The following is a 27,267-nucleotide window of genomic DNA, read 5'->3' on the forward strand; positions in this document are numbered from 1 at the left end:
AGTGAAAGCATTAAAGTGTCTTTTCTGGCCCTGGCTGGGGTGGCTCAGTTGGTGGGGCGTTGTCCGGTGCCCTGAAGAGCTGCCAGTTCGAGTCAGGGCACATGCTCGGGTTGCGGGCTTGGTCCCCAGTAGGGGGTGTGCAGGAGGCAACCGATCAAGGTTTTCTCTCACATCAATGTTTTTCTCTCTTTCCCTCTAAAGATTGACTTGAAAATCTTTTAAAATAAAAAAAATGAAGTATCTCTTCTGGTCAGTATATTTGTGCAGCAGATGAGCTGAAACACCCCCTGGCTCCTGCATCCCCATCCCAAGGATGTGCTTGTAAAATAGTAGGTGGTTCTGGGGCAGTCCAGGGCCAGCCTAGACAGACCGGGGACACGAGTTTTCAGGCCAGAGCAGAGATGTTTGAAGGGGAGTTTATAAAAGGAAGTTTTTCAGCGTCATGTGCCACATCCCTCACACCTCCACTTCCGCACAAAGCTCTCAATAAAATCGACCTTCCTCTCTGGAGTTTGCTAGGAATTGGATTTGTGGTTTGGAGATGCATCTACGTGTTGAGGCTGGCCTGGAACTGGCTGTAGAGTTAGAGCAGATGCCTCCTTCTGGTTATGTTTGGTTCCTGATCTTTTTTCAAATCTCTCTTCTTTTCCTAGTTTGTTGATTTTATTGTGTTTACATATTTTATAAATAAGAACATTGGTGATAACTACAAACAAACCCAAGGCAATCATAAAAACGTATTTCAAATGAAAACCTTTGCTCTGATACCTACCAGCAACACCCATGGGCAAGATGCTTAGTAGTGGGTGCTGCAGGGTCCTGCCCAGGTCACCTTTACTTGTCCAGGACACCCATAGCCCAGGGAGTCCGAGTCTGGGCTGCCGATGGCTCCCAGCTGCTCCCAGTTCAGGACAATTTTTCCTCCCGAGAGATTACTCCAGCGGTTCTCAACCTGTGGGCCGCGACACCTTTGGCGGTCGAACAACCCTTTCACGGGGTCGCCTAAGAGCATCCTGCATATCAGATATTTACATGATGATTCTTAACAGTAGCAACATGACAGTGATGAAGCAGCAACGAAAATAATGTTATGGTTGGGTCACAACATGAGGAACTGTATTTAAAGGGCCAGAAGGCTGAGAACCACTGGATTACCCCCTCTTTGGGTCGGGGTGGAGTGGCTTCCCACTACAGGACAGACTGATAATACAGGGGTACAAAGGCCATCTTCTCTCTTCACAGTGGGACCCGCTCTGCAGGACAACCCGTGCTCCAGAGCGCCCCGAGGGACCAGACCACATCTCTGCTCGCCTCCTTCTTCTTTTCTATTCTGTTTCTTTTCCCTCCCTTGTTCGAGAGCAGGCCCGCAATAAGTCATATACACAAGATTCCCTGTTCTCTGGGCTCTGCTCTCTCGTCCTCGCCCACTTTTTCCCAGTTACCTGTCCACTAACTGGTTCTCCAGCACAACAGGCTTTCTTGCCTGTAAAGTGAAAAAAAGACTTAAAAACAATCATTAACTGTTGTTATGAGGTAAGTCCACATCCCACGACTAAAGAAATGCTGAGAAACTGAAACCTTACTGAAAGATTTCAGTGTCTTGTTATTCATTCTGATGGTTCTAGTCATCATAACCCAATGGATGACACAGTCTATTGCTAAGTGATCATCCTTTTCCCCCATTTCTATGTGCAGGGCTGCCCCCTAGTGGAATCTGAATGAATGTTAATTGAGGATAGTAGGCTATGGAATAAAACTCCTGTAGCTAGTGAACTGTATGAAGATTAGTCTGTCCAAGCTCCAGTCTCAGCAAGCTCCTGGCAGCCTCCAGTATCACTGGCAGCTGTACTTTCCAGTGGGGGTTGACCTTAGTGCCCGAGAAGGAAATCTCTCCATATGGGATTATGCCGAGTTGTCTCTTGTTTCATGGAACTATCTCTAGAAGTTTCTACATCCTTGGCCATTTAAGAAACTGTCTGATGGGTCTGTCCATTGAGCACATCCCTCTCCCATTGTGAGTTTATAGGCAACCACTTTCAAAAATTTTGCCAAACGCATATATCAACTTTGTTGCTATTTACTTAATATTTTCCTCTTAAACATCTCACTTAAAAATATTAAATAGCACTTCGACTAACTCGAAGCATTTACATCTATGAAATATCAGGCTAACTATGTTTCTTAAACTTTGTTCCTAATACATATTAAAACCAAAACATAACTTAATATAAAAAATGCTTAGTCCTGCACCACCCACGTTCGTCTGGTCCATCAGCAGTGGCCCACGTGCCACACCCTGGGAAACACCACCAAAGGAATTTATGAAAATTAAAACAGAAATGCAGATGCTTCCCATGTGTTCCAAGTACTCAGATCCAGGGTAGGAGGAAGGAGAAGGTATGCTGCCATGTTTCTAACCTAAAAGCATCATCAGGAAAAATGAACAAGGGTATATGATTTCCACCTGTGAAACCTCTCAGGAGACCAGTCATCACAGTGGTGGGCTGCCCACGGTTGTCTGTGCGGATGACCGGCCACATGGGAAGGCCTTTTGTGGATAAACAGAGGAGGGTGAATGGACTTAGGCTGAGCTTTCAAGAAGAGAGAACATGTAGGAAAACCTCAAAGAAAAAAAGACATGGCATTTTCAAAGATCAATAAGAAATGGGACAGGCTGTGTGGTTGACACATCATAAGAGGAGGGGGTGCGTTTGGAGGCACACAGACTATGTGGGCTCCTATTATATCTTGTGGGGAAAACTGGAATCTGTAAAGCATGTTAAGCAGGTGGGTGATCCAATCAGATTTTCATACTCGAAAGGACTTTCCTGCTGTAGTTGAAAGAAGAGATTGGGGAAGAGGAAGAAGTTTAGAAAGAGGCTGTGTCACCCTGACCAGTTTGGCTCAGTGGATAGAGTGTTGGCCTGTGGACTGAAGGGTCCCAGGTTCGATTCCGGTCAAGGGCATGTACCTTGGTTGCGGGCACATCCCCAGTAGGGGGTGTACAGGAGGCAGCTGATTGATGTTTCTCTCATCGATGTTTTTAACTCTCTATCCCTCTCCCTTCCTCTCTGTAAAAAAAAATCAATAAAATACATTTTTTTTAAAAAAAAGAAAGAAAGAGGCTGTTTCCTGGTCTCAGAGAGATGAGGCCAGGTTGGACTGGGGTGGGTGAGGGCAAAGCAAAGATGGAGACAAGTGAATGAATGCCAGGTACTTTGTATTTGGAAGATATAACGTATAGAACATGGATTGACCATGATGTGCAAGGAGAGACAAGACCAAGAAAATGTCCCGGGTCTGGCTTTAGCAGGGGGTGGATGGAGGGTCCATTCACTGAGCCCAGAAGCTTAGGGAGGAGCAGTTTTGCAGAGACTGATCAAATATGGTGTATGCAGTCCTGTGTATCAGGAAACAGAACTCATAAAGCTCGAGGGATTCTGTAGATTGCGTTCATAGAGCTTTTTTGATCCCCAGAGACTTTCCTTCCTATTTGTTTTATCCCATTTAATTTAGTGTCTGTGAAATATCAATAGAAGCTGGTCCGTGGCCGACACTGTCCTTGTATTGTTTACAGCTGTCAGAGCCGCTGATGACTTAGCTATTCAGTTCTCAATCCGAGGGACCGGATATCGACATCTTCATGCCTTAGGACAAAAACCCTGTCCTATTTCCCTGTAAATGTTTTGTTCATTTGTTCAAAGTGTATGCATATAACAGTTTACCTCATAGAATTATTAGTTGGCTTGATGTAGTCTCCTCTTTTAATACTGATTCCGCCTTTCTCTACTACCCATCAAGCCACAGATCTGTACTGGAGACTGCTGTGCAGGGCAGTCAGCCCTGCTCACGTACTGGCAGATGTGTAAGACAGCCCCAGTCACCGGAGGCTAAAGCTGCAAACACTCCCTGAATTGTCGTGAAAAGATGTTTATGATATGTTATTGTTAAGTGAAAAATGAGGTTATAAAACCATATGTAGATTTCCAGTTCTAATAGGAGGGTGGGATGAACTAATGTGACCCTTCTTTGTACTAGAAACACATACAAATACTAACAAAATATAAGGTTTAATATAAGAAAGAGAAAATATTTGCAAGTCATAAAACTGATAAGGGATTTGTGTCCAGAATACATTTAAAGAACTCCTCCAACACAACAATAAAAAGGTGAATAAGCTACTTTTAAAATGGGTAAAAGATGGGAATAGATTTTTCTTCAGAGAAGATGTGCAAATGGCCAATAAGGATACGAAAAGATGCTCAGCATTGTTCGTCATTAGGGAAATGCAGATCAGTCCCACAATGAGAGATCACCTCATCCTCCCTGGCGTGGCTGTCGTAGAAAAGGCAGACAATAGCAAGTATTGGTGAGGAGGTGGAGAAATTGGAACCCTCAGATATCGCTGATGGGGATGTAAAAATGGTACAGCCATTTGGAAAACAGTCTGGCAGATTTTTAAAAATTTAAACATAGCATTACCACATGACCCAGTGACTTTACCCCTGGAATTTAAAAGCTATATCCACACAAAAACTTATACATGAGTGTTCATAGCAGCATTATTAGTAATAGCCAAAGAAAAGGAACCACCCAGATGTCCATCAGCTGATGAATGGACAAATGACATAGGGTATGTTAGTGGAATATTATTTGGCAGGAAAAAGGAATGAAGTGCTGATACATGCTACTGCATGGATGAGCTTTGAACACATGCAAAGAAAGAAGCCAGACACAACAGGCCACCTGTGGTGTGGTTCCACTTATGCAGTACATGTCCGGAATAAGCAAAGTCATAGGACCAGAAAGGAGTTGGTGGTTGGCAGGGACTGAGGGGGCGGGCAATGGGGAGTGACTGCAGAATGTGGGCTTTCTTCTGGGGTTGATGAAAATGTTCTGGAATCAGGCAGGGGTGGTGCCTAGCACAGCTTTGTGAATCTACTAAAACCCACTGAACTGTACAATTGAAAGGGTGAATTTTATGGTATGTGGATTATATCTCAATTTGTTAAAAGTTGGCAGGAAAGGTAAGAAAGGGAAATTCCCCAAGGGTAGAAGTGAAGAGGGAACTTTTAAAAAATATATTTTTATTGATTTCAGAGAGAAAGAGAGAGGGAGAGATAGAAACATCAGTGATGAGAATCATTGATCGGTAGCCCACAACCTGGGCATGTGCCCTGAACGGGAATCGAACCATGACCTCCTGGTTCATAGATTGACGCTCAACCTCTGAGCCACGCCGGCTGGGCATGAATTTAAAACCAGAGGGATCAGTCTGGTCAGATGGGGAACGCCAGGACTGCGGGCTGTGTGGGCTAGCGGCTGCGGCGTTCGTTTCGGCATGGGGCAAGAGAGGTGGCCTGGAGCCTTCGGGGGAGAAGCAGCTGAAAGTGAGATACTGCATAAAGTTTGGAATAAAACACGTAAGCTCAAATAAGCAACATTTAGAAAGAAAAGGGGGACAAAAATACAAATAATTACTAATATAGCCGAGGTCTTAAAGTCAAAAGAAACATGTGAACCACTTTATGCCAACACACTTGAAAATCTAAACAAAAAAAGATAATTTTCTAGGCTTCAAAATTAAAACAGTATGTATAATACTAGGGGCCCGGTGCACGAAATTCGTGCACTGGGTGGGGGGGGGGGAGGAGTGTCCCTCAGCCCAGCCTGCCCCCTCTCACATACTGGGAGCCCTCAGGCGTTGACCCCCATCACCCTCCAATCGCATGATCGGCCCCTTGCCCAGGCCCGACGCCTCCGCCAGAGGCGTAGACCCCCATCACCCTCCGATCGCCTGATCGGCCCCTTGCCCAGGCCTGACGCCTCCGCCAGAGGTGTCAGGCTTGGACAGGGGACCCCCATCTCCCCCCGATCACTGGCTCTGGCCCCCGCCCAGGCCTGAGGCCTCTGGCCCAGGAATCATGCCTGGGCAGGGGACCCCCATCTCCCTCTGATCGCTTGCTCCACCCCCCGCCCAAGCCTGACGCCTCTGACCCAGGCTTCAGGCCTAGGCAAGGGGACCATCATATCCCCCCAATCCCTGGCTCCGCCCCCCACCCAGGCCTGATGCCTCAGCCAGAGGAGTTGACCCTCATCACCCTCCGATCACCAATCACCAGATCGGCCCCTTGACCGGGCCTGAGGCCTCCGGCAGAGGTGTCAGGCCTGGGCAGGGGATCCCCAGCTCCCCGTGGTTGCAGGCTCCGCCCCTGCCCAGGCCTAACACCTCTGGCCTAGGCGTCCGGCCCGGGCAGCGGGGACCTGCAGTGGCAGCGGCCCCGCGATCGTGGGCTTCGCTTTAGGCCCAGGCAAGGGACCCCTAGCTCCTGGGACTGCCAGCTTCGACCGTGCCCAGCTCCCATCACTGGCTCCACCCCTACTTCCTGCTATCACTGGCCAGGGCGGAAAAGGCACCTGATTCTCCGATCATGGCCTGCCCCTGCCCCCCAGCTCTTAGCTCCCCCCTGGGTTTCCAATCACTGTCAGTGGCAGGGGGCTTCTTCCTGCTTTCCCTTCTGCCTCCCTGCATTGTGCCTACATATGCAAATTAACTGCCAATCTTAGTTGGCAGTTAATTTGCATATAGCCCTGATTAGCCAATGAAAAGGGTAGTGCCGTACGCCAATTACCATTTTTCTCTTTTATTAGTGTAGATCATCTCCTATGAGGGCAGAGGAAAAAGCGGGGGGCGGGGGTGAAGGGGGGGAGAGAGAGAGGAGATACATAAATAGTTCAGAGTAGTAGAATACAGGTAACTCTAACATTTCCCCTTTTGCTTACCTGCCCCATGCCTAATATGTCAGGCAAGGGTAACTCCTACGTACACAGCCTCTGTTTACCATTTAAGTCATGGATTTTGCGAGTTTTCTTTTGGTCAGAGGCCCCGAAGAAGAGGGTTGTCTTTTAGGCAACTCTGAATCACCACTGCTTAGGATTTCTTCACTCACGTTGATTTGAAAGCTTTTAAGATCCCTGGGTGCTTCCGTTTCCAGGGTTGCTAAATAGGGCCAGCACTGCATCGATCATATTCCCAGCAGGGCTGTCAGGAGGATTAATGTTTTAATACAGTAACATAACAACACCATCTCCTGCTCCTTTAAAAAGGTGTTAATTAAGTTCAAGGTTTTCTTTTTTGAGGTTGTACTTAGTTTTATAGTGATAATACGTATCTCAGTCTAGTGTCTGAAAGGCAAGCAGCAGGGCGTTCGTGCTTTCTCACAGAAAATGTGACGTACAGAAGCACCCCGCGCTAATCCATCATTGGGGTTCCCCTCTGGCTATCATGGGAAGCAAGTGTGAGTTTTATTGTGGGGAGGGAAGGGCCTCCAGGTGGCTCGGTCTGTGGATGGGACGGGCCGGGGTAAGGATGCTCTGGGGAGAGAGCCCCCTGACCTGGTCCTCTCCTTCCTTGTCTGCCCCTCCCAGCGAGATGAAGCAGAAGCTGGACGAGGAGGGCAGCAAGTGCAGCATCCTCTCCAAGCACCAGAAGTTCGTGGAGCACTGCTGCATGCGCTGCTGCTCGCCCTTCACCTTCCTCGTCAACACCAAGCGCCGCTGTGGGGACTGCGCGTTCAACGTCTGCAAGAGCTGCTGCTCCTACCAGAAGCACGAGAAGGTCTGGATCTGCTGCGTCTGCCAACAAGCCAGGTGAGTGGCCCAGTGGACTCCCGAGCCTCGTCTGGCACCACCCATCTTCCCTCAACCAGGTAGGATGAGCAGCGATGGATCAGCACACAGTGCTGAGTGCAGTAGATTACCCAGGTGAGGGGCTGTTAAGGATACTGTGTGAGCATCACAGAGGGGACCATATTTCTCAACTTTCATTCATTCATTCATTCATTCATTCATTCATTCATTCATTCATTCATTCCACAAGTACGTGTGGGAGTCTTAGGAATGATGCTGGACGCAGGAACCATGATGGTGAATGAGGCAGATGGCTTTTGGGCGGGAGGAGGGGAGGGTGGACGGATGAAATGCCAGAATGTTACAGTACTGCACCCAGCTGGTTGGGTGCATTCATTGTACACAGCACTTGGCTCAAAGGTCTGTCATGGTACCGCTGTGCTGCCCAACCCATGGTGGATGCCTCCAGGACAGAAACTGTCCCTGTCTTATTCAACTCCATGTGTAGCACCATACATAGCCTGGCATGTAAAAGGCACACACATCTTAGGGGCTGAATAATAGACCAGGGCCGTGTTCAATAGTAGAAAAATACATAGTATGAAGGAGGTTTCAGGAATTTTAAAGGGAAAGGGATCTAGAGAGTGTTGGAGTGTCCTAAAGAGGTTTCATGGAAGAGGGGGGGACCCTGGGTGGAACTCAATAGGAGGAATCACAGGGCATTGTTGGACAAGGGGTGACATGCACACAGAGGACAGCTCCCCAAGGCGTGTGGCAGGCCTGGAACAGACTCTTGCAGAGGCATGTAGAGTTGTGAGGAATTTGGGTTCGTTCCTCAAGGGGTTATGAAATCATTGAAAATAGCAGTTGAAAATCATTGGAATAGCAGTTTTTAAAATACGCTGTTCTTTACTGTCCTTCCATATATCCACCCCCCCCCCCACACACACACAAGGACATACTAGTACCTACATAATTTTGTTTCCTTTGGTTTTTCTCTGTTCCTCTTCTCTGTGGTTCAGAACAATCTCCAAATTTACTAAGCAGTCAGTAGCCGTGGAGCAATACAGTCACATCCTCTCCACCCCACATCTACCCTGAGCTGCATGCGTTTACTGTCAGTTACAATTAAATGACACATTGCTGTCATGAAACAGCAGAACTGCTCAGTGACGAGTGCACATGGGAGGACAGGGCCCCAGAAGCCAGCCCTCTGCTGCCAAGCCTGTGCTACTTTATTACTACAAGGCCGTCTCAAGGAGGAGCCGAATATTGAGGAATATGTTGTGAAAGGGCAGCACATGGCTCTTCGGGCTACATTTTAAATGTCCATTTCACATTTCCACCACTTAATGAGGAGGCAGGAGGCTTAGGTAATCCTATGTAATAGTCCTGCATTGTTTCAGCGTCAACATTCCATGGCAGTCCCCGAGTCTCAGAGGTGTAGGGCATTGGGAAATAATGGACCACACGTCGGAGCATACCTGGAAAGACATCCAAATAAATGTTCATTTGTTCCAGTTATCCTAAGAAAAGGGAGGGTCATTGAGGAGTTTTCCACATTCGGCGCGTCTGGCGTAGTTAGAACACACCCAGAGTGGCTTCATCAGAATTGGCAGAGAGAAGTTTCTGAGGAGAAGTTGGGAATTTTGCTGTTTTAATCCTGAATGCTGTCTTGTGGGGGCATCTCAGAAGTCTTGGGATTATTATTGTCTGAAATCTAAGGGGGACGGAAAAGTTGAGCTCGTTTCCGGTTTTTCTATGTTATTCAAGTTCATCATCAGAACCTGTCCAGGAAAGAAATCCCTAGGATACATGTGGCAGATGTTTGCTTCTTGACATTTCTCTTGAAACTGATAGAGAAGAACGTCCAGGTCAGAGTACCTCAGCTGACAGTCTTTTTGCATTTTGCAGGATGTCTCAGAGAAGTCTGTTTCATGTGTGTAGTAACAAGCTGTCCACCCCCCAGCATTACACAAGCATTTAAGGCATATTTTGACTTGAATCAAGTATGGAAATTTTCAGATAAATAACTCTAAAAACTTGCACAGTTTTTTGAAACGGGAAAAAAACAACAACAACACAGTTTACAACAGATTGTTTAGACTTTAAATACTGATCTTACGTAGTAAAAGCCGGTGTCATGCTGGGGGATAGTGCTATGGGGCACTCCGTACCCCGTCCACTGTGTCCGTCAGCCTCTCTGCCCCTCATGCAACCTGAAACTCGCCTCTTGGTTTAGAAGTGATTTACTTCAGGTTTTAGTCCTCAGGACATTCTCTCAGCATATTCATATTCAAGCAATTGGATTTAAAACGTTGTATAAGTCAGATTCCACGAAGAACTCAATGTGTGCGTGTGTGTGTGTGTGTGTGTGTGCGTGTGTGTGTGTGTGTGTGTGTGTGTGTGTGTGTGTGTGTGCAATCTCCATGAAACCGTGGAGAGCGGCTCTGAAAGGTGCAGAGATGACCACTTTTGTGAGGTCGCTTTCAGAACCATGTTTCACTCCCCACAGCCTGCGATGTACTTCTCCTTTCCCATGAAAATCAGTCTCACGTTCGCTGTATTGGTTTCATTCCTAGCGGTTTATCCCCTGGCTACCATATGCATGGTTTTTGAGATACCGTGGAGCAATGTATAATTATAAAAATGTTTGTCCACAGATGATTAAGCAGCTAGGAGTTGAGGGTAGATGTTCCTGGGAAAATATTAACAAGTTGCATCAGAGGTAAATAACTGTGTGAGGCGCTTGGGCCTGCCTCTGGGGTAGTTCTAAATGAGAGACTTGCATTAGAAACGCAGGGTTCATCAGGGAAGACCCTGGGCCTAGTCACTGTAAAAATGGTGGTGTCTCTACCTGCAGCTTTCTTCCTTTGCATCTCCATGGAAAAGAGCTTGTATGTCTTAGTGTTCTGGGTGGTTATTTATTAGAGTAAAGCATTTTTCTTTTAAATGGAAATTCCCTTTTCACCGTCGTTGCTGTAATTATGATCAGTTCTTTTGCTCTATATGTTTTGCATTAAAATGTGTTTCTGTTGTTAGTGTCAGTTTACAATTTTTAACTTTGGGGGATTAACAAACAGATGAGTTTATTATGGAATGAATGATGGATTACTTATTTTTTAAAAATATATTTTTATTGATTTCTAGAGAGGAAAGGAGAGGGGTAGAGAGAAACATCAATGAGAGAGGAAGTCATCAATTGGCTGCCTCCTGCACGGCCGTCACCAGGGATTGAGCCCACAACGCGGGTATGTGCCTTGACTGGGAATCGAACCGGCGACCTGTTGGTTCCTGGGTTGATGCTCAATTGCCAAGCCACACCAGCAAGGCTGTGTGTGTGTGTGTGTGTGTGTGTGTGTGTGTGTTTAAGTATATTTTTATTGATTTCAGAGAGGAAGAGAGAGATAGAAACATCAAAGATGAGAGAGAATCATTGATCGGCTTCCTCCTGCATGCCCCTTACTGGGGATCAAGCCCCCAACCTGAGCATGTGCCCTTGACCAGAATCGAACCCAGGACCCTTCAGTCTGCAGGCCAACACTCTATCCACTGAGCCAAACCATCTAGGGCTGGATGACTTATGTTGGAAGTTATAGAATCAATGGGATATTACTGAATCATTCTCTTTGTCATTTTTTTTGTTATACATAAATTTATGTTCTTGACCACTTATTACACATATTCATTCAAACATTATAAGGACAGATGGCAGTTGCATTTTGAGGTCTTCTGCAGGAAATGAAACTTTCAGAGTGAGTCCAGCCCATACATCTCAACCATTATTATTTCGGGTCAAATTTATTCAAGAACAATGTCTCTACTTTCCTTGGGAACAAACTGTCTTTCTAGTTTTTTGCTTTATTATAAAAATGGTTCTCTCTGATTTTTATCATTTTGTGCTATTACCTTTAACACAGACCAATTTCGGAGATTGTTTTCAGGGAATGAGAGGGAAAAAAAATATTCTTGGAACTGAAATCAAAACACATCTCCTCATTATGCCTGTGTCATTTGCTTTGGTTTTTCCAAGAAAACTTAAGGCTTCATTTCTTTCCTCTTGGAGTTGTAATCTTGGGTATCTGATCACTTATCTCTTGGTATTCACACAGCCCATGTGATTCACAAATTTGCATATTTCCCTTTTGGTATAAACTCCACAGTATGTTTTAGAGATACCCAAAGGGTGTGCAATATCTCTAAAAAGATATAACATTTAAAAATGATCACTATTGGATAAGGATATTTACAGGTTAACAAATATATAGGGAAATATTGAACCTCACTAAAAAGCAAGGGAATCGAGTTTGTGCTTCACGTAGTAGATTTTCCTCATTAGTAATTTTTTTTCTTTATTCATCATACAGATTGAAAAAGGCTTTCTCATTACTGGTGAAGTCTAAGTGGGCATAACCTTTTAACCAACATGTATCAAGAGCCTGTAGCATGTCCAAACCCTTTTACTCTATAATTTCATTTTTGAAAACCTATACCTAAATAGGAAACATTATTTTTTTAAATGCTGTACAAAAATGGGTGAATTATTTGTAATATAAAAAAGACTGATGAATCTCAGAGTGAAAGCAGGGGTGGGGGTGGGAAGAGAGATTAACCAAAGAACTTATATGCATACTAGAGGCCTGGTACATGACATTCATGCACTGGTGGGTGGGCAGAGGTTCCCCTCAGCCTGGCCTGCACCCTTTAGCAGTCCAGGAGCCCTGAGGGGGTTTCTGACTGATGGCTTAGGCCTGCTCCCCAAGGGGACAGGCCTAAGCCACAGTCAGACATCCTTAGCACTGCTTCCAGGGGTGGGAGAGGCTCCCGCCACCATGGCTTTGCTCGCCAGCCGTCAGCCTAGCTTGTGGCTGAACAGTGCTTCCCCTGTGGGAGAGCACTGACTACCAGGGGACAGCACCTGTGTTGAAAGTCTGCCCCCTGGTGGTCAGTGTGCATCATAGTCATTGCACCATTTGGTCGATTTGCATATTACCCTTTTATTATAAAGGACTAGAGGCCCAGTGCACAAAAATTTGTGCACGCGGAGGTGGGGCGGGTCCCTCAGCCCGGCCTGTGCCCTCTCGCAGTCTGGGACCCCTCGGGAGATAACGACCTGCTGGCTTAGGCCTGCTCCCGGGTGGCAGAGGGCAGGCCCAATCCCTTGGTGCAGCCCCTGGTCGGGCTCAGAGCAGGGCTGATTGGGGAGTTGGGGCGCCGCCCCCTGTCATGCACAGAGCAGGGTGGATCGGGAGGTTGCTATGCCACCCTCAGTTACACTCAGGGTAGGGCCGATTGGGGGGTTGGGGCACCGCCCCGTCACACTCAAGGCAGGGTCGATGGGGAGGTTGCGGCGCCACCCCCTGTCATGCACAGAGCAGGGCCAATCAGGGGGTTGGGGCGCTGCCCCCTGTCACTCACAGAGCAGGGCCCATCAGGGGGGTTGGGGCTCCTTACCCTGTCACACACAGAGCAGGGTCGATCAGGGGGTTGGGCCGCCACACCCTGTCACACTCAAGGCAGGGCCGATGGGGAGGTTATGGCTCTACCCCGTCACACACAGAGCAGGGCCCGTGGGGGGGGGGGGGGGGTTGGGGCACCACCACTGTCACACTCAGGGCAGGGCCGATGGGGAGGTTATGGCTCTACCCCGTCACACACAGAGCAGGGCCTGTTGGGGGTGGGGGGGGCGCCGCACCCTGTCACACACAGAGCAAGGCCGATCAGGGGGTTGGGGCGCCGCACTCTGTCACACACAGAGCCGCAGGGCGATCAGGGGGTTGGGGAGCTCCCTCCATCAGGCACACAGGAGGACTGATCAGGGGGTTGGGGTGCCTTCCCCTGTCACGAACAGAGCAGGGCGGACAGGGAGGTTGTGGCCCCGCCCCCTGTCACACACAGAGCCTCAGGGAGATCAGGGCGTTTGGTCACTGCCCCCGTCACGCTGATCCCGGTGCCGGGAGGCCTCGCGGCTCCGCTGATCCTGGTGCTGGGAGGCATATTACCCTTTTACTATACAGGATAGAGGCCTGGTGCACAGGTGGGGGCCAGCTGATTTGCCCTGAAGGGTGTCCTGGATCAGGGTGGGGATCCTGCTTGGGTGCCTGGCCAGCCTGGGTGAGGGGCTGAGGGCTGTTTTCAGGCTGGTGGGTGACTGAAGCTCCCACCCTCTCCTTTTTTTCTTTTTTTTTTTAATTCTGGGCCAGCTTTAGCTCTGAGGCTTGGCTCCAGCTCTGAGGCCTTGGCTGCTGAAAGCAAGCATCTGGTTTGTTTGGGTTCTATGATCGAAACACTGTTTTAACTCCAGCTCTGAGATCCCGGCTGGCTGAAAGCAGGTTTCTGGGGTTTTGTTTAGCTTCTATATTTGTAACAATGTTTCAAACTGCAAGCTCAGAGGCCGACTGCCGGGAGCCGGTCCATGCTTGCTGTTTCAAGGGACCTGGCATATATGGCATACTGTTCTTAATATGTTTGCTCACCTTCTTGGCACTATGTGTTTTAACCAAGGTCTCTGAGAAAGGTTGTTTCCCCAGGTAGGGATTTTCCCCTGAAGTTAGGGAGGGAATAAAACCTCTTAACTAAGTGCCAGGTGGGTAATTAATCACTTTAACTACAAACAATCATGCTTAAGCTACATAATCTTTACTCCCTGGAATGGAGATAAGAAACGCCCTAACCTTTGAAATAGAGATTGATAGGATTGGAATCAACTGGTATAAATACAGATGTAAGAAGACAGAACCGAGAGAGACAGAACTAAGAAGACAGAACCTACACAGGACCTAGAGACAGAAGAACTTCACTGGAGAGAACATGGCAAAAGATCCTGGACTGAACCTGGCTACAGAAATTGGCAAGAGAACCTGACTAGAACCTGGTGACTGAACCTGGCTGGAGAACCTGGACAGAACCTGGCTATAGAACCTGGCTGGAGAACCTGGAGAACCTGGCTGGAGAACCTAGCAAGAGAACATGGACACAGAACCTGGCAGGAGATCCTAACCAGAACTTCGTTGGAGATCCTGAGCAGAACCTCTCTGGAGATCCAGACCAGAACTTGGCTGGAGATCCTGGCTGGAGATCCTAGCTAGGCTGCTGATCAACTGAACCCTGTCTCCGTGTCATTCCTTCTTCGCCGACTCCGTCTACACCTTTGGGGACCCCTGGACCTGCTGGGGCAGGACTCCGGCAGCCGGCAGCAGCAGGAGGGGAACATTGGAGTCCTCCGTCACTGAAGCAAGCAAGCCTCATGTTCGCTTCAAGCTGCCTGGCTGCCGGCCGCCATCTCGGCTGGCAGTTAATTTGCATATCACCCTGATTAGCCAATGGGAAGGGTAGCGGAGGTACGGCTAATTACCATGTTTCTCTTTTATTATAAAGGATATGCATAACCCATGGACACAGACAATAGTGTGGTGAAGGCCTGAGAGAGGGTGGGAGTGAGGTGGAGGGGATCAGTGAGGGAAAAAGGGGACATCCATAATACTTTCAACAATAAAAATTTTTAAAATCCAATAAAGACATATTTTTTAAAATATATTTTTATTGATTTCACAGAGGAAGGGAGAGGGAGAGAGAGATAGAAACATCATGATGAGAGAGAATCATTGATAGGCTACCTCCTGCACACCCCACACTGAGGATTGAGCCTGCAACCCAGGCATGTGCCCTGACTTGGAATTGAACCTCAACCTGCTGGTTCCTAGGTCAGTGCTCAACCACCGAGCCACACCAGCTGGATAATAAAGATAAATATTTTTAAAAGAGAGAAATAATCTAAATGCCCAACAGTGGAACAGTGGATGTAACGTAGGGTACATTCAACTCAACAGAATATGATGAGACCTTTAAAATAATGTGTGTATTGGATTAATGTGGGTGAAGCCTTACATTAAACTGTTAGGTTTAAAACTGCAATGCAAGATGCACATGTAATGTAATCACTGTAATCAAGAAAATATAGGAAAAGTACTGAAAGGAAATTAACAATCAATGTTTACAGTAATTGGGAGGTAGGCTTATGGATACTATTTTTCTTACCGTTCTATTTTCCATTTTGTTTTCAAGTTTTTCACATTTTGGACATGTGCTTTTATAACCCGGTATAAATAAAATAAAAATAAAAACGTCTAGGATTGCCCTAATCCGTTTGGCTCAGTGGATAGAGTGTCGGCCTGTGGACTCAAGGGTCCCAGGTTCGATTCCAGACAAAGGCATGTACCTTGGTTGCGGGCACATCCCCAGTAGGGAGTGTGCAGGAGGCAACTGATCGATGTTTCTCTCTCAATGTTTTTAACTCTCTATCCCTCTCCCTTCCTCTCTGTAAAAAAATCAATAAAATATATATATTTTTTTAAAAAATCTAGGATTTGTACCTTTCCTCCTCATTCCAAAATCCCCTCCTGCATCACCCAGTGTTGCTGTTCCCCAACAACCCTGCTTTACACCAGAGTTGAAATCACCCAGTTTCCTAGGAAAAATTGAACCAAAGAAGGGGACTTGTATTTTGAAGAGACAGTTAATGGGCAATTTCCATTATTGATCTGTCTGTAACAGATCTCCATAGAGACTTTGACTGTAGTACTCAATCTAATCATTGTCAGAGTGACCTGAGTCATGAGGCAGCTGGGAATTCTTTAAAATTGAAATTGCCCCCAGTGAAAGCTAAGCATCTATTTCCTGTTCACTAATTCTTTACTACCACTAGATTAAATAACAAATGACTATATCAAGAGTGCCTGCTATGGACATGGGACTGAACTTGCCTTTTCAGATGAGTTATTTCCTCTGATCCTTATAAGAACTCTGTAAGGGGTAAGAGATTAGCTCCATTTTTGAGCTATGAAACTCTGACACTCCAATTGGCTATGTGGCTAGTCAAGGTCATCTTGTAAGTCCCAAGTTCAGAAGTCTTCTTACCATCAGGAATACAGCCTGGGCTCCTAGGCCTCCGGCCTTCAGCTGTCCCACCGGCCTCCTCGCTCAGCCAGCTACCTGGACCTCATTTTTAAGTCTGTAGAGCAGTAGGCAGCCTATGGGGTCAAAGGATAGTGGAGGTTTCTGTTCTTTTTGAAAGCACTGTGCATTCACAGGCAGTTAACTATATACACTTGTATTCCCTGTGCAGCCATAGCAGTGAGAACAGACTGAGACACAGGAGAGAATGTCCCGGGAGGAGGACGGGTGTGGTGGCATCCCAGTCCATGCCACCATGTCAAACATTGACACTCCTCTCCCCTTAGCACTCTGGGTTCCTCGCAGTCCATCTAACTTGAGGCCTTTAGCTCTAACATTTATCTTGTCTGGACCATGGGGACGAGTGGGTGCTGTATTGACTGAAAGATCGAATCCCTATAATTCTGAAGTTTTAGGGAAAGTACAGACTTTGTGGCACATCAGGAGCATGAATTTAATTTTTGAGATAATTTGGTAAACCCTTGGCCTCTTGAGTTATCCAAGGGGTGAGGAGGATGTGAGCGATGCCTGTGTAAAGGTTAGTAGTGGTACAAACACATCATGGTACTCTCCCGACTGGGAAATGACTCTTTTTGTAGCTCAGGTGATCTCTGCTTATTTTATTCAGCCAAATAGAAAGGGGACCTAAATGGCCACTATAAATAATGTTGGATCGCCCTGGCTGGTGTGGCTCAGTTGGTTGGGCATCATCCCAGGCACAAAAAGGTTGCCAGTTTGATTCCCTGTCAGGGCATATGCCAGGGTTGCAGGCTCAATCCCCCAGCAGCCGATTCATGTTATGCTTTCACATCAATGTTTCTCTCTCCCTCTCTCTAAAAATCAGTAAAACATCTTTTAAAAAATAATAATGTTGGATCATAGATTGCTATATGATTTTTGGCATGTGACTCAGATGGAGTTAAAAGTTGAAGGATATTGCTATTAAAACTGTTTCTATTCCCATTTATAGGAACAAATTTCCTCAGGGCTTACTTATTTTTTAAAAAAGGGATAAAACTAGTGCTGAGCACTATCTCACATAATAAATAATATTCCTCTGTTCAGAAAAGAAATTAATAAAAAAGCCATCTCATTGCAAAATATATTTCCAATAAATGTATATGTTCTCTTACTGTTTATCAGAATTTAATATATTCTGTTTTTCATCAACTGTGTCTTAGTCCAAATCGATAACTCAAGCCAAGATAAATATTTTGACACTTTGAACTTCATGGCTCAAAAAATTATTAAATTCAATTTATTACACATCTTTGTCTGACAAAGAAGGACAACATGGTGATAAATTTAAAAACTAAGCATAAAATATATGACATTAAAATAAAATTCTATAAGGGCAGTAGAATAGGCAAGAAATGCCTGTTCAAGGAGAAAACTAAAAAACGTTAAAATAGAGCGTCAGCCTGTGGACCAGAGGGAACTGGGTTCGATTCTGGTCAGGGGCACGTACCTTGGTTGCAGGCTCAAAGCGATGTGTTTCGCTCATATCGGTGTTTCTGGGTCTTTCCCTTTCTCTTCTACTCTCCCTAAAAATCAATGGAAAATATCCTCGGGTGAAGATTACTGCAATAAATAAATAAATAAATAAAAATAAGTGCAATTTTTTTCAACTGTTAAAGGAGTCAGCAAACTAGGGCCCACAGACCAAATCTGGCCTGTCCCCTCTTTTACTAGTATAACAGAGTTTGATTGGCACACAGCCATGTTCACGCATTTGTGTATTGTCTATGTCTATTCAATTACAACAGCAGATTTGAATAATTACAACAGAGACACTAGAAAATATTTACTATCTGGCCATTTACAAGAAGTTTGCCGTCCCCCAGCTTAGACAGTCATGGCCCTTCACCTAGATTTCAGCACGTTTCCATCCTGAACACAGTGGGACACTTTATTGAAGACGTTAACTTGGATGTGATGGCAACCATGAATGTCTGCCACACGCAGTGTGGAATATCTGGGGATTTTAATAGCTGACAAGACATCACACAAGCTGCTAGCACCTTTCCTGTTAATTGACTGCAGTGTGAACCAAGGGACCCGCCCCCCTCACCCCCCATCCCGCCGCCCCAGAGGGCCATGCTTTGCGGCCTTGAAATAACGAGTGAGCTTGAAAAATAATGGAAACTTTAGCATCGTTTTCTTTTAACAGGGACCAATTTAAAGACGTCATCATCATCAACTTTACTCATTGACATGGTAGGAAAAAATGCCCAAGTTTTTACCAGTTTAGACTGGTATTAAAATTTTTGTACTCAATCTTAAGGCCATTAGGTATCTCCTGGCATCACTTTTTTAGCATATAATTAACCTGGTACATAGCCAGCAACTACATCAGTGCTTGACATGTGTCAGTGATATGAAGATGAAAATAACTCGTGGAAATATAATCAGCTTCTGGGCTAGATATGCCACAGATAGCTTTAAGGTTTTAGGGAAAGAAATAAAGAGGTTAATTTTATATTTTGGGCAAACACTGAAATACAGGAGGCCGTTAAACAGAAAACAAACTGCTCTCATAGAGAGTGGTTTTCATTTAGCCCCTAATTGATGCTTGTTCACATTAAGAGAGAAAATCAATAGAAAATGTTCTTTAAAATGGACCCAGCAGTCAAATAGCTTGTCATCATTTGAGGAAAAATAAAGACAAAAAAAGTCCCAAGGGTACAAAGCACCCGAACCTCGGAGGTTTGGTGACTTCCTGGAGGCGGAGCCAGGCCTGTTTGCCTCCCAAGGACATGAAGAAGCCTCACAAAGAAAATGCCCGTTAGAATCATGCTGCTCCTCTCCACTGTCTTCAACTGTCTTTGTTGAGGAGTCACATCCAGAGCTAAAAGACCCTGTGAAAATACCTTTTCCTCAGAGATACAGCTCCTCTGTTCAGGCCAGTCTTGGACCGATGTCTAGGCAGCAAGAATCACCTGGAAGCCCTGGGATAGGTTCTCTTAAACCGGATAATACAGAAATAAGAGAATGGAGGGTGACTGGAGCCATGCCCTGGACTAAACCAGACATGTCCACTAACATTCACATAAACCTCATTTAACAAACACAGTGCACTGGGTTCTGATGCTAACGTCTATTCAATCCTCTCCACCAAGGAAGTGGTGAAAGCTAAGCTAGGAATTAGGAGGGGTGTCCCTGTCCCAGTCCCCATCTGCATCATCATTCATCTTCTTGATTCTTGGTCTGGCCACACTTTCTCTTTCATCCTTCCCAACCTGCACAAGAATGAGTGTTTCCTTAATCCGGGGGTCTTCATAACAATTATGACGATGCAGTCCTTCCCAAGTTGCTCAGATTTTAGAGATGGGAGACAGTGTCTTTGACAGGGATGGTTCTAAGGGTCCAGGCACCTCTGCTCCTCACTGGTACCTGCTCCGGTCCATGAATCCCCGAGCTCACCTGGCATTCCCTGCCACACCAGCTAGTTCAGGTCCTGGAAATGCCTTCTTGCTCTCTGTGTGCTGTCCATGAGTGCCTTGGGGTTTGGCACCAGAACTTCTAGCTTGGGCTTTATTTACGAAAGTGAAAAGTTTCTAGGGCCTGACTAATGCGGCTCAGTGGTTGAGCATTGACCTATGAGCCAGAAGGTCATGGTTTGATTCCCCGTCAGGGCACATGCCCAGGTTGCAGGCTCAATCTCCATTGGGGGTCATATAGGAGGCAGCCAATCAGTGGTTCTCTCTCATCATTGATGTTTCTCTCTCTCTCTCCCCCTCCCTTTTTCTCTGAAATCAATAAAAATATATATATTTTTTAAAGTTTCTAGGGTATTATCTTAATTAGTCCTGGACAATACAGACAGGACAGTCTTGTTTCCCATCTTATAAATGCAGAGAAAGAGGCTTGAGAGATTCACCTTAGTCCACATACTTGCCGGATAATAGACAAAGGCTTAGCAGCCATTATGAGTTCCCAAACATCAGGATCCAGCAGAAGGGTTGGCTTTGGGCACTTAGGCTCCTGGTTATCCATGGTTGAAAGCATGAAAGAACAGAAACCTGAGCCCTGGAACCCCTCAACCAGTACTCTGCCCAGCTGTGCAATGAGAAATAGCCATGAGCCAGAGGTCCGTGTTCTTCGGAATCATCCTATCTCTAGGAATGAGATTTATCTCTAGTTATTGGAGAAGGCTTTGACCAAACAGCAAACATGTCTACAGGTCACTATTTGCTAATTCTGGTTTCAGTCAGGAAAAGCATTCTCTGTAACTGTATTGAGCATTCTTTTGTTACTGTCCCCTCACAAAAGGTTTGTCCTTTTTCCCCCTTCATTTCTCTGGGCAAGGGGTTGGGACTGTGGTAAACGTTTGAGAGACAGCTGTGCAGGCATGACTGGCAACTGGGAGGATTTGGTGCTGGGTGCGTGCTGAGCATGGCACATTGGCACCAGAGCTCTGCTCCAGCCAGAAGAGCAGACAGAAAGCTTGGATGCAGAGTATCTGAAGTGGGGGATGGAGAAGGTGGCAATGCATTGGGGACCCGGGGGTGAAGAATGATGTGTAGCAAGGTCGCGATGCTAAATACTGCGCCATCTACCCCCTGCTCCACTTGTAGTCCTGGTGCCTGGGACAAAGGTGTGGGGATATTTTCTTGGGCACCGCTTGTCCAGACATGGGCGTGGAGTCTGGGGCAGAGCCCTTTCATCTTCCTGCCCCTGCCCACGTTGTGTGTGGTGAGCTCTGCAGCCTTGTCTTTGTGCAGAGCAGGGGCAGTGGACCAGCCCAGCCTTGGAGCTGGAGGGAGTCGCTGCTGGGAAGGGCTTGCTTGGGGTAGGTTCCGTTGTGACCAAGTGTGACCCAACTGATTTGTTTTCTTGGGTCTTAAACTAGGTCTCAGATGTTCCCCAGAAGCCAGTAAGACTGTAGTTGCGCATTGGTGCTCTGGATGGGGTGAACCAGGGCTTGAAACCCCTTGCAAAGTTGAGGAAACCACAGATGGTTCGGCATAACCAGGGTGCAGGGTGCTACCAGATGTCCGGGCAGGAAGCAGGAGGCCAGGGCAGGGAGTGGCCCCTGGCACCTTGGAGGGCATGTGGCGTTTGGAGATCAGCAGCAGTGCCTCCAGAACCTGCCTGGGCATTCTCTCTCTTCCCTGGGATGTAAGTCAACATGAATCTAGTTAGGCCAGTGGGGAGCTTCCCTGCCCCCACCGGACAAATCTTGTGACTCAGTTCCCTCCTGTCAATGTTTATGCTCCTTTTTCTGAGGTCACTGTCAGTTTTCCTGGTAGAGAAGATGGACTCACTTTCAGTTCAGTGCCTGTTGACCTTTGGTCACATGTGGGAGGCCTACACTTGCCCTTTTTGACACCCTGAAGCACAGCGAGAACTTTCTTTGTTGTCTGTTTTCCCATCTTCCCCATCCCAGATTCTCTGAGCTTGTGTTCTCCTTTCCTGGATGAATATGGCCATTGTCCCAGCTGTCGTAGTGGCAAGCTGTATTTAGAGAGAATTTTATATAACAGCTGCTTACATAACACTATGTGCTAGGCAATGCTCTAGGAGTCTTATAAATATTAACTCTTTAATATTCATAATGATACCAGGAAGTAGATACTGTAATTATCCCCAGTTTACATATAGGGAAACTTAAGCATGAAGACAGTAAATAACTTGGGCTAAATGGATTCGTTTTCATGAAACATTTTTGGTTCCATCGATGAGATTGGGTTGGAAAGCTTGCTGCTGTGACAGCTGGGACAATGGCCATGTTCATCCAGGAAAGGAAAACATGAGCTGAGAACCTGGGGTGGGGAAGACCGGGAGGTAAGAGAGCAAAGAAAGTGGTTACAGCACATCATCTGCTAAGCGGTAGGGTACCTTACTGAAGTCAGTCCGTCCGCGTGGTATGTTGGAAATAGCAGACTCTGGAATGACTTGACTGAGTTCAGATCCACCACTCGTTGTGCAAAGGGTAGGGACAATAATGCCCACCTCTTGGAGTTGTTTTGAGAATAAATTGAGGGAACCTGCTTCAGTGCCTGGTAGTCGCGTGTTTAGTGAATGGCAGTTACTGTTAAAGCTGTAACTGTTGTTGATGTCATGATCACAGCATTGCTGGCTCTCTAGGGACCCTAAAGAGCAGTGCCCTTCGCTTGTGGAGCACACTTGTATTGGCCTCCCAGAGCCACTCCCACCCCTCATCTTCTCTCCTCCCCACCCCCATGCCTCCCTCCTTATCTACTGGATTCTGGCAAGCTCGGCGTGCACCGAAAGAGCCTCAATTAAGATTTCAGAAAAGCTCAAGCAAAGTCCTATAGGGCAGGCTGCCTCGAGCCAGTAATCTTCAAGTTTTCCCTTAGCCTGACTCGCCCAAACAGGCTTGTTACCGGGATTGCATTTTGGGGCTAAGGCAACTTGATCTTTCAAAGGGGCTGGAGTTTACAGAAAAAAATAATTGGAAAGTATAACACGGCAGAGCCTTTGAGTGGAATGAAATGGCCACGAACAGCTGCACATGTTAATCTGGGCAGATTCTGTGTGTCGTCTGCTCATTAGCAAGGAGAAAGACCAATTGACCAGTGACCAGTGGTACCAAGTGCCTGAGGATCTCCCAGCAAGCCCTGCTCAGGGACTATAAGGGCTCCTCTCAGCCATCTCTACCCCATAACCCATACCTCCCCTAGCACAGCGGTGTGCACATGGAGTGATGGTGTCTAAAGTGTGTTATCAAAAAGGGGATGATCCCCTACCCTGGAACCTTGTGTTAATGGAAAGCCTGGAATTTCCTGTTGGCGGCATCTCCCAGAGAAAGGGGTTAGGTTTGGTGATCTCTTAAGGTCCTTTTCCACCTGACATTCGTTCGCTACATCCATGTCGCCTACATCAGACCTCAGTTTGAATCCTGGATTGGCACTTATTTGCCAAGTGATTCTGGGCCAAGTTATTTAACCTTTTTGAGTTTGGGAGAAACAAGACTATCCTCCAAAAGGTTATTGTAAAGAAAAAGAGAAGATGGCAGCCTAAATGCCCATCAGCAGATGAGTGGATTAGAAAACTATGGTACATCTACACAATGGAATACTACGCTGCTATAAAAAAGAAGGAATTCTTACCATTTACAGCAGCATGGATGGAACTGGAGAGCATTACGCTAAGTGAAATAAGCCAGGCAGTGAAAGAAAAATACCACATGATCTCACTCATTTATGGATAATAAAGAACATTATAATCTGAAGAACAAAAAGATAGATATAGAGGTAGAGCAGCATCGAACAGACTGTCAAATTACAGTGGGAAGGCTGGGGAGTGTTGGGGGGGGGTAAGAGATCAGCCGAAGGACTTATATGCATGCATATAAGCATAACCAATGGACACAAGACACTGGGGAGGCCAGGGGAAGGTCAATGGGGGAAAAAAAGGAGACATATGTACTAATATTTGTAATACTTTAAACAATAAAATAAAATTAAAAAAATAAAATGACATCAGTCTGGAAAAAAAAAAAAAAGATGGTGGAATCACTTAGCAATGCCTAGACCCAATAGCTGGTAGCTAGTATTATGTTGTTTTCTCGTGAGGTGGTTAAATAGCTTTTTCCTTTCCTTTATGAAATATTCAGCACAGTGTTATTGCCGATGAGCATGAAAGCATTTTCTCAATTTGTAATGCCTCTTTTTTATAGCACAGCAGGAATAATTTAATTTTGATAATTAATTCTATAGTTTCTTTCCCAGCATTGGCCCAAGGCAGTTAAAGATATTGCCGCTTGGGAATCAACAAATGAGACTTGTGCATCTTCTAAAAGATTTCCCAGAATTGCTCAGTGAATGTGTGAGGATATTAGGATGCAAATAATCATTTAATAACCCTGAGTGTGTGTTACTTTAAATTTTAGTGCTCATAAGCTCATCTGCATTAAAAAATGTGTACAGTAGACTAGCTTCAGTACAGATGTCAGGTAAAAATATTTGTACTCTATCACATTATACAGTTCTCTCTTCTCCCACTATCAGAGAATTTTTATTTTTGTCTTGATTTGTCATAAGCCTGAATGCCAGTAGATATGTGTTATATTGACTACTCAGTACTTGATTTTCTTAAACTTACCGTGTCCTTTCATCTAGAATTAAGATCTTCCTTTATTTGGGGAAAACCTTTTTCTATTATAGTGAATCTCCAACTTGAGTGTGCATCAGGGTCACCTAGAGAGCGTGTTAGAACAGATTGCCGGGCCCTACCCCAGAGTATCTGACTGCAGTAGGTCATGGAAGGGCCTCTAAAATTTGTATGAACTCCCAGGTGATGATGTTAGGCCGAGTGCCCCACTGGGAGAACGAGAACCGCTGCTCTAAAATATTGTCACATTGATTTTCTCTTGCTGTGATGTGCCTCTTTTTCAGGGACACCAGCTTTATGAATAGTAGGGTACATATTTCCACCCCATCATGTTATCTCTAGTCCCCTCTAACTCCTCTTCACTTTGCTTTATTTTCTCCAGCCCATCCTCTATGTCCTTGTGGACACACAGGGGCCACATGCTCACCTGACAAGCTCAGGGGAGGCCTGTGTGGTGGCGTTGCAAACTCAGAGACGTAAAGTAACCGCAAAGGATGGTCTGAAATTATAACTTTTTAACTAAAAGCAGTTTGTGATGGGTAGTCATGTCCTAAGCCAGTGTCTTCCCTGACAAAAGTCGAGCCTGTCTGTGGTCTTTTTGCATCTACAATAACATATCGTTGGAAAGTCAAAGTAATTTTTCTCTTTCCAGACCCCTCAGAGCACAGGCACCGCTCTGTGGAGACCACAGATCTCCTCATTGTTACTGAGTTCATCGGTGACTGTGAACTATCCAGCACCCACCTAAGTAAAAGAATTGTGTGTCTATCATTTTACTTTTTATCCAATCCCAGAGGTTTCCCGCTTTGCTTTCTCCCACCTCCCTAATCTGTCACCAGTGGAGTCCATGTAACCCACTTACCTCTCCTCCTTTGATTGTAATGTATAAAATAAGGTGCAAATCTGCCGTTCTCCGGAGCATTATCTCAGTCCATTCAGATGGTGCTTCCCAGCATTCGTCAACAGTTTGGCTCAAACAACTCACAGAAATTCTTCACAGGTTTGAATGATTCTTACGTTGACATCCCTGGCAGGGTTTTCACCAATGTCCCTTCTCCTTTTTGCCACCACGCCTGAGAATTTCTGTCATTGTGCTTTTGGTTTCATTTCTTTCCCGAATTCTGCTGTCTCACTCTTTAACTCTTTCTGTTGTTTCATATTCTCTTCTTTGGAACTTTTTTTTTCCTGGTCTGAATTTTTTGTCTGGCTGTTGTGTATAATGTTCTTGTTTTTTTCTTCTCGTATGTCTTGAAGTGTCTTTACAAAAATTATGTGATGGTTTCTTGAAGGATTTCACTTTTTTGAATGGAGAGCATTCTATATGGAATATTTATGTGGCAAAGGAGCCTTAAAAATAAAAAAAGTCCAAATAGAACAGCAGTTAACCTGAAATTTAGGTCTGCTACACAGAACACTTTCTCAAGGACTCACAGCAACTTGCATACACTTATAGCGGACCCTGAACCCACACTGTGTGTGTGTGTGTGTGTGTGTGTGTGTGTGTGTGTGTGTGTGTGTATGTGTGTGTGTGTGTGTACATGAGTTGTCAACATTTACTTCTCTAGCTGTCTAAGAGCAGGGTCTCCAGGGGAGCTTGCCTACACTTTCTCCTGATCCTGCCATAGTGATTGCTCGCTTCTTTCCCGTGTGGCTCCCTGTGCATTACCTTATTCAGCTGCCCCTATCCTGCCAATCACGCTGTAAAGCATGTTGGGAAGCTCTCATATCCCACAAGTACCTCGGCCTCGCTGGGAGTCCTACTGCCCTCTAGTGCCTGGGAACCAGCCATCATTCAGTATATGGGACAGTCACAGGCCAAGAAGAGCTACTCCCTCTAAAATACCGGGAGGGTCCTTATGAACAGCAGCAGTCAACTGTACCGAGCAGGTTTCCCCTAAGTCAGAAGAGAGTGAGGGTGAGGGCATCCGGCTGGATATTGTACTGAGAATGAATGATAGGCCTGCTTCTATTCAGAGAGACCCAGCTAGCTCCGCCTCTGTTGTGAAGGGAGCTAGTCCACATGAAACCCAACTTTTCTTTTCTCTTTCTGATAGACTTTAGACACCCTGAAATGTGGCCTAAGAGACAGTGATAACAGCATCAACATTGACATTTATGGAGAGCTCATCAGAAGCCAGGCATGGTGAATAAGTCACCTGTGACCCTCTCACCTGAATGGAGTTATCTTCATGTCTACATGTTATCATCCATATAAACCCATATTTCACAAGGTGATCATCATGGTAATACCTACTTTATACATACTACTAGAGGCCCAGTGCACGAAATTCATGCATTCAGGAGGCGGGGGTCCCTCAGCCCAGCCTGTGCTCTCTCGCAGTCTGGAAGCCCTCAGGGGATGTCTCACTGCCAGGGAGGTGGGAGGGGCTTCTGCCTCAGCCACTGCGCTGGCCAACTATGAGCCCGGCTTCTGGCCGAGCAGCACTACCCCTGTGGAAGCACACTGACCACCAGGGGGGGGCAGCTCCTGCGTTGAGTGTCTGCCCCCCGGTGGTCAGTGCTCATCAAAGCGACCGGTCGTTCCACCATTCGGTCATTTTGCATGTTAGCCTTTTATTATATAGGATTTTACTTAAATCTATCCAT

At 46.0% G+C, this 27,267-nt stretch overlaps 1 protein-coding gene across 3 annotated transcripts in view; it reads left to right on the top strand.

Moving 5' to 3' along the window:
* LOC118668365 (myosin VIIA and Rab interacting protein) overlaps nucleotides 1–27,267 on the top strand; it is a 168,588-nt gene that overhangs the window by 64,975 nt on the left and 76,346 nt on the right. For all 3 annotated transcript variants that reach the window (XM_036333238.1, XM_036333237.1, XM_036333239.1), the window contains one exon: nucleotides 7,429–7,650. In XM_036333238.1, the coding sequence (XP_036189131.1) occupies nucleotides 7,429–7,650 (222 nt within the window). The remainder of the gene's footprint in view (nucleotides 1–7,428; nucleotides 7,651–27,267) is intronic.

Source organism: Myotis myotis, unplaced genomic scaffold, assembly GCF_014108235.1.
Source record: "Myotis myotis isolate mMyoMyo1 unplaced genomic scaffold, mMyoMyo1.p scaffold_m19_p_13, whole genome shotgun sequence".
In the NCBI taxonomy this organism is placed as follows: domain Eukaryota; kingdom Metazoa; phylum Chordata; class Mammalia; order Chiroptera; family Vespertilionidae; genus Myotis; species Myotis myotis.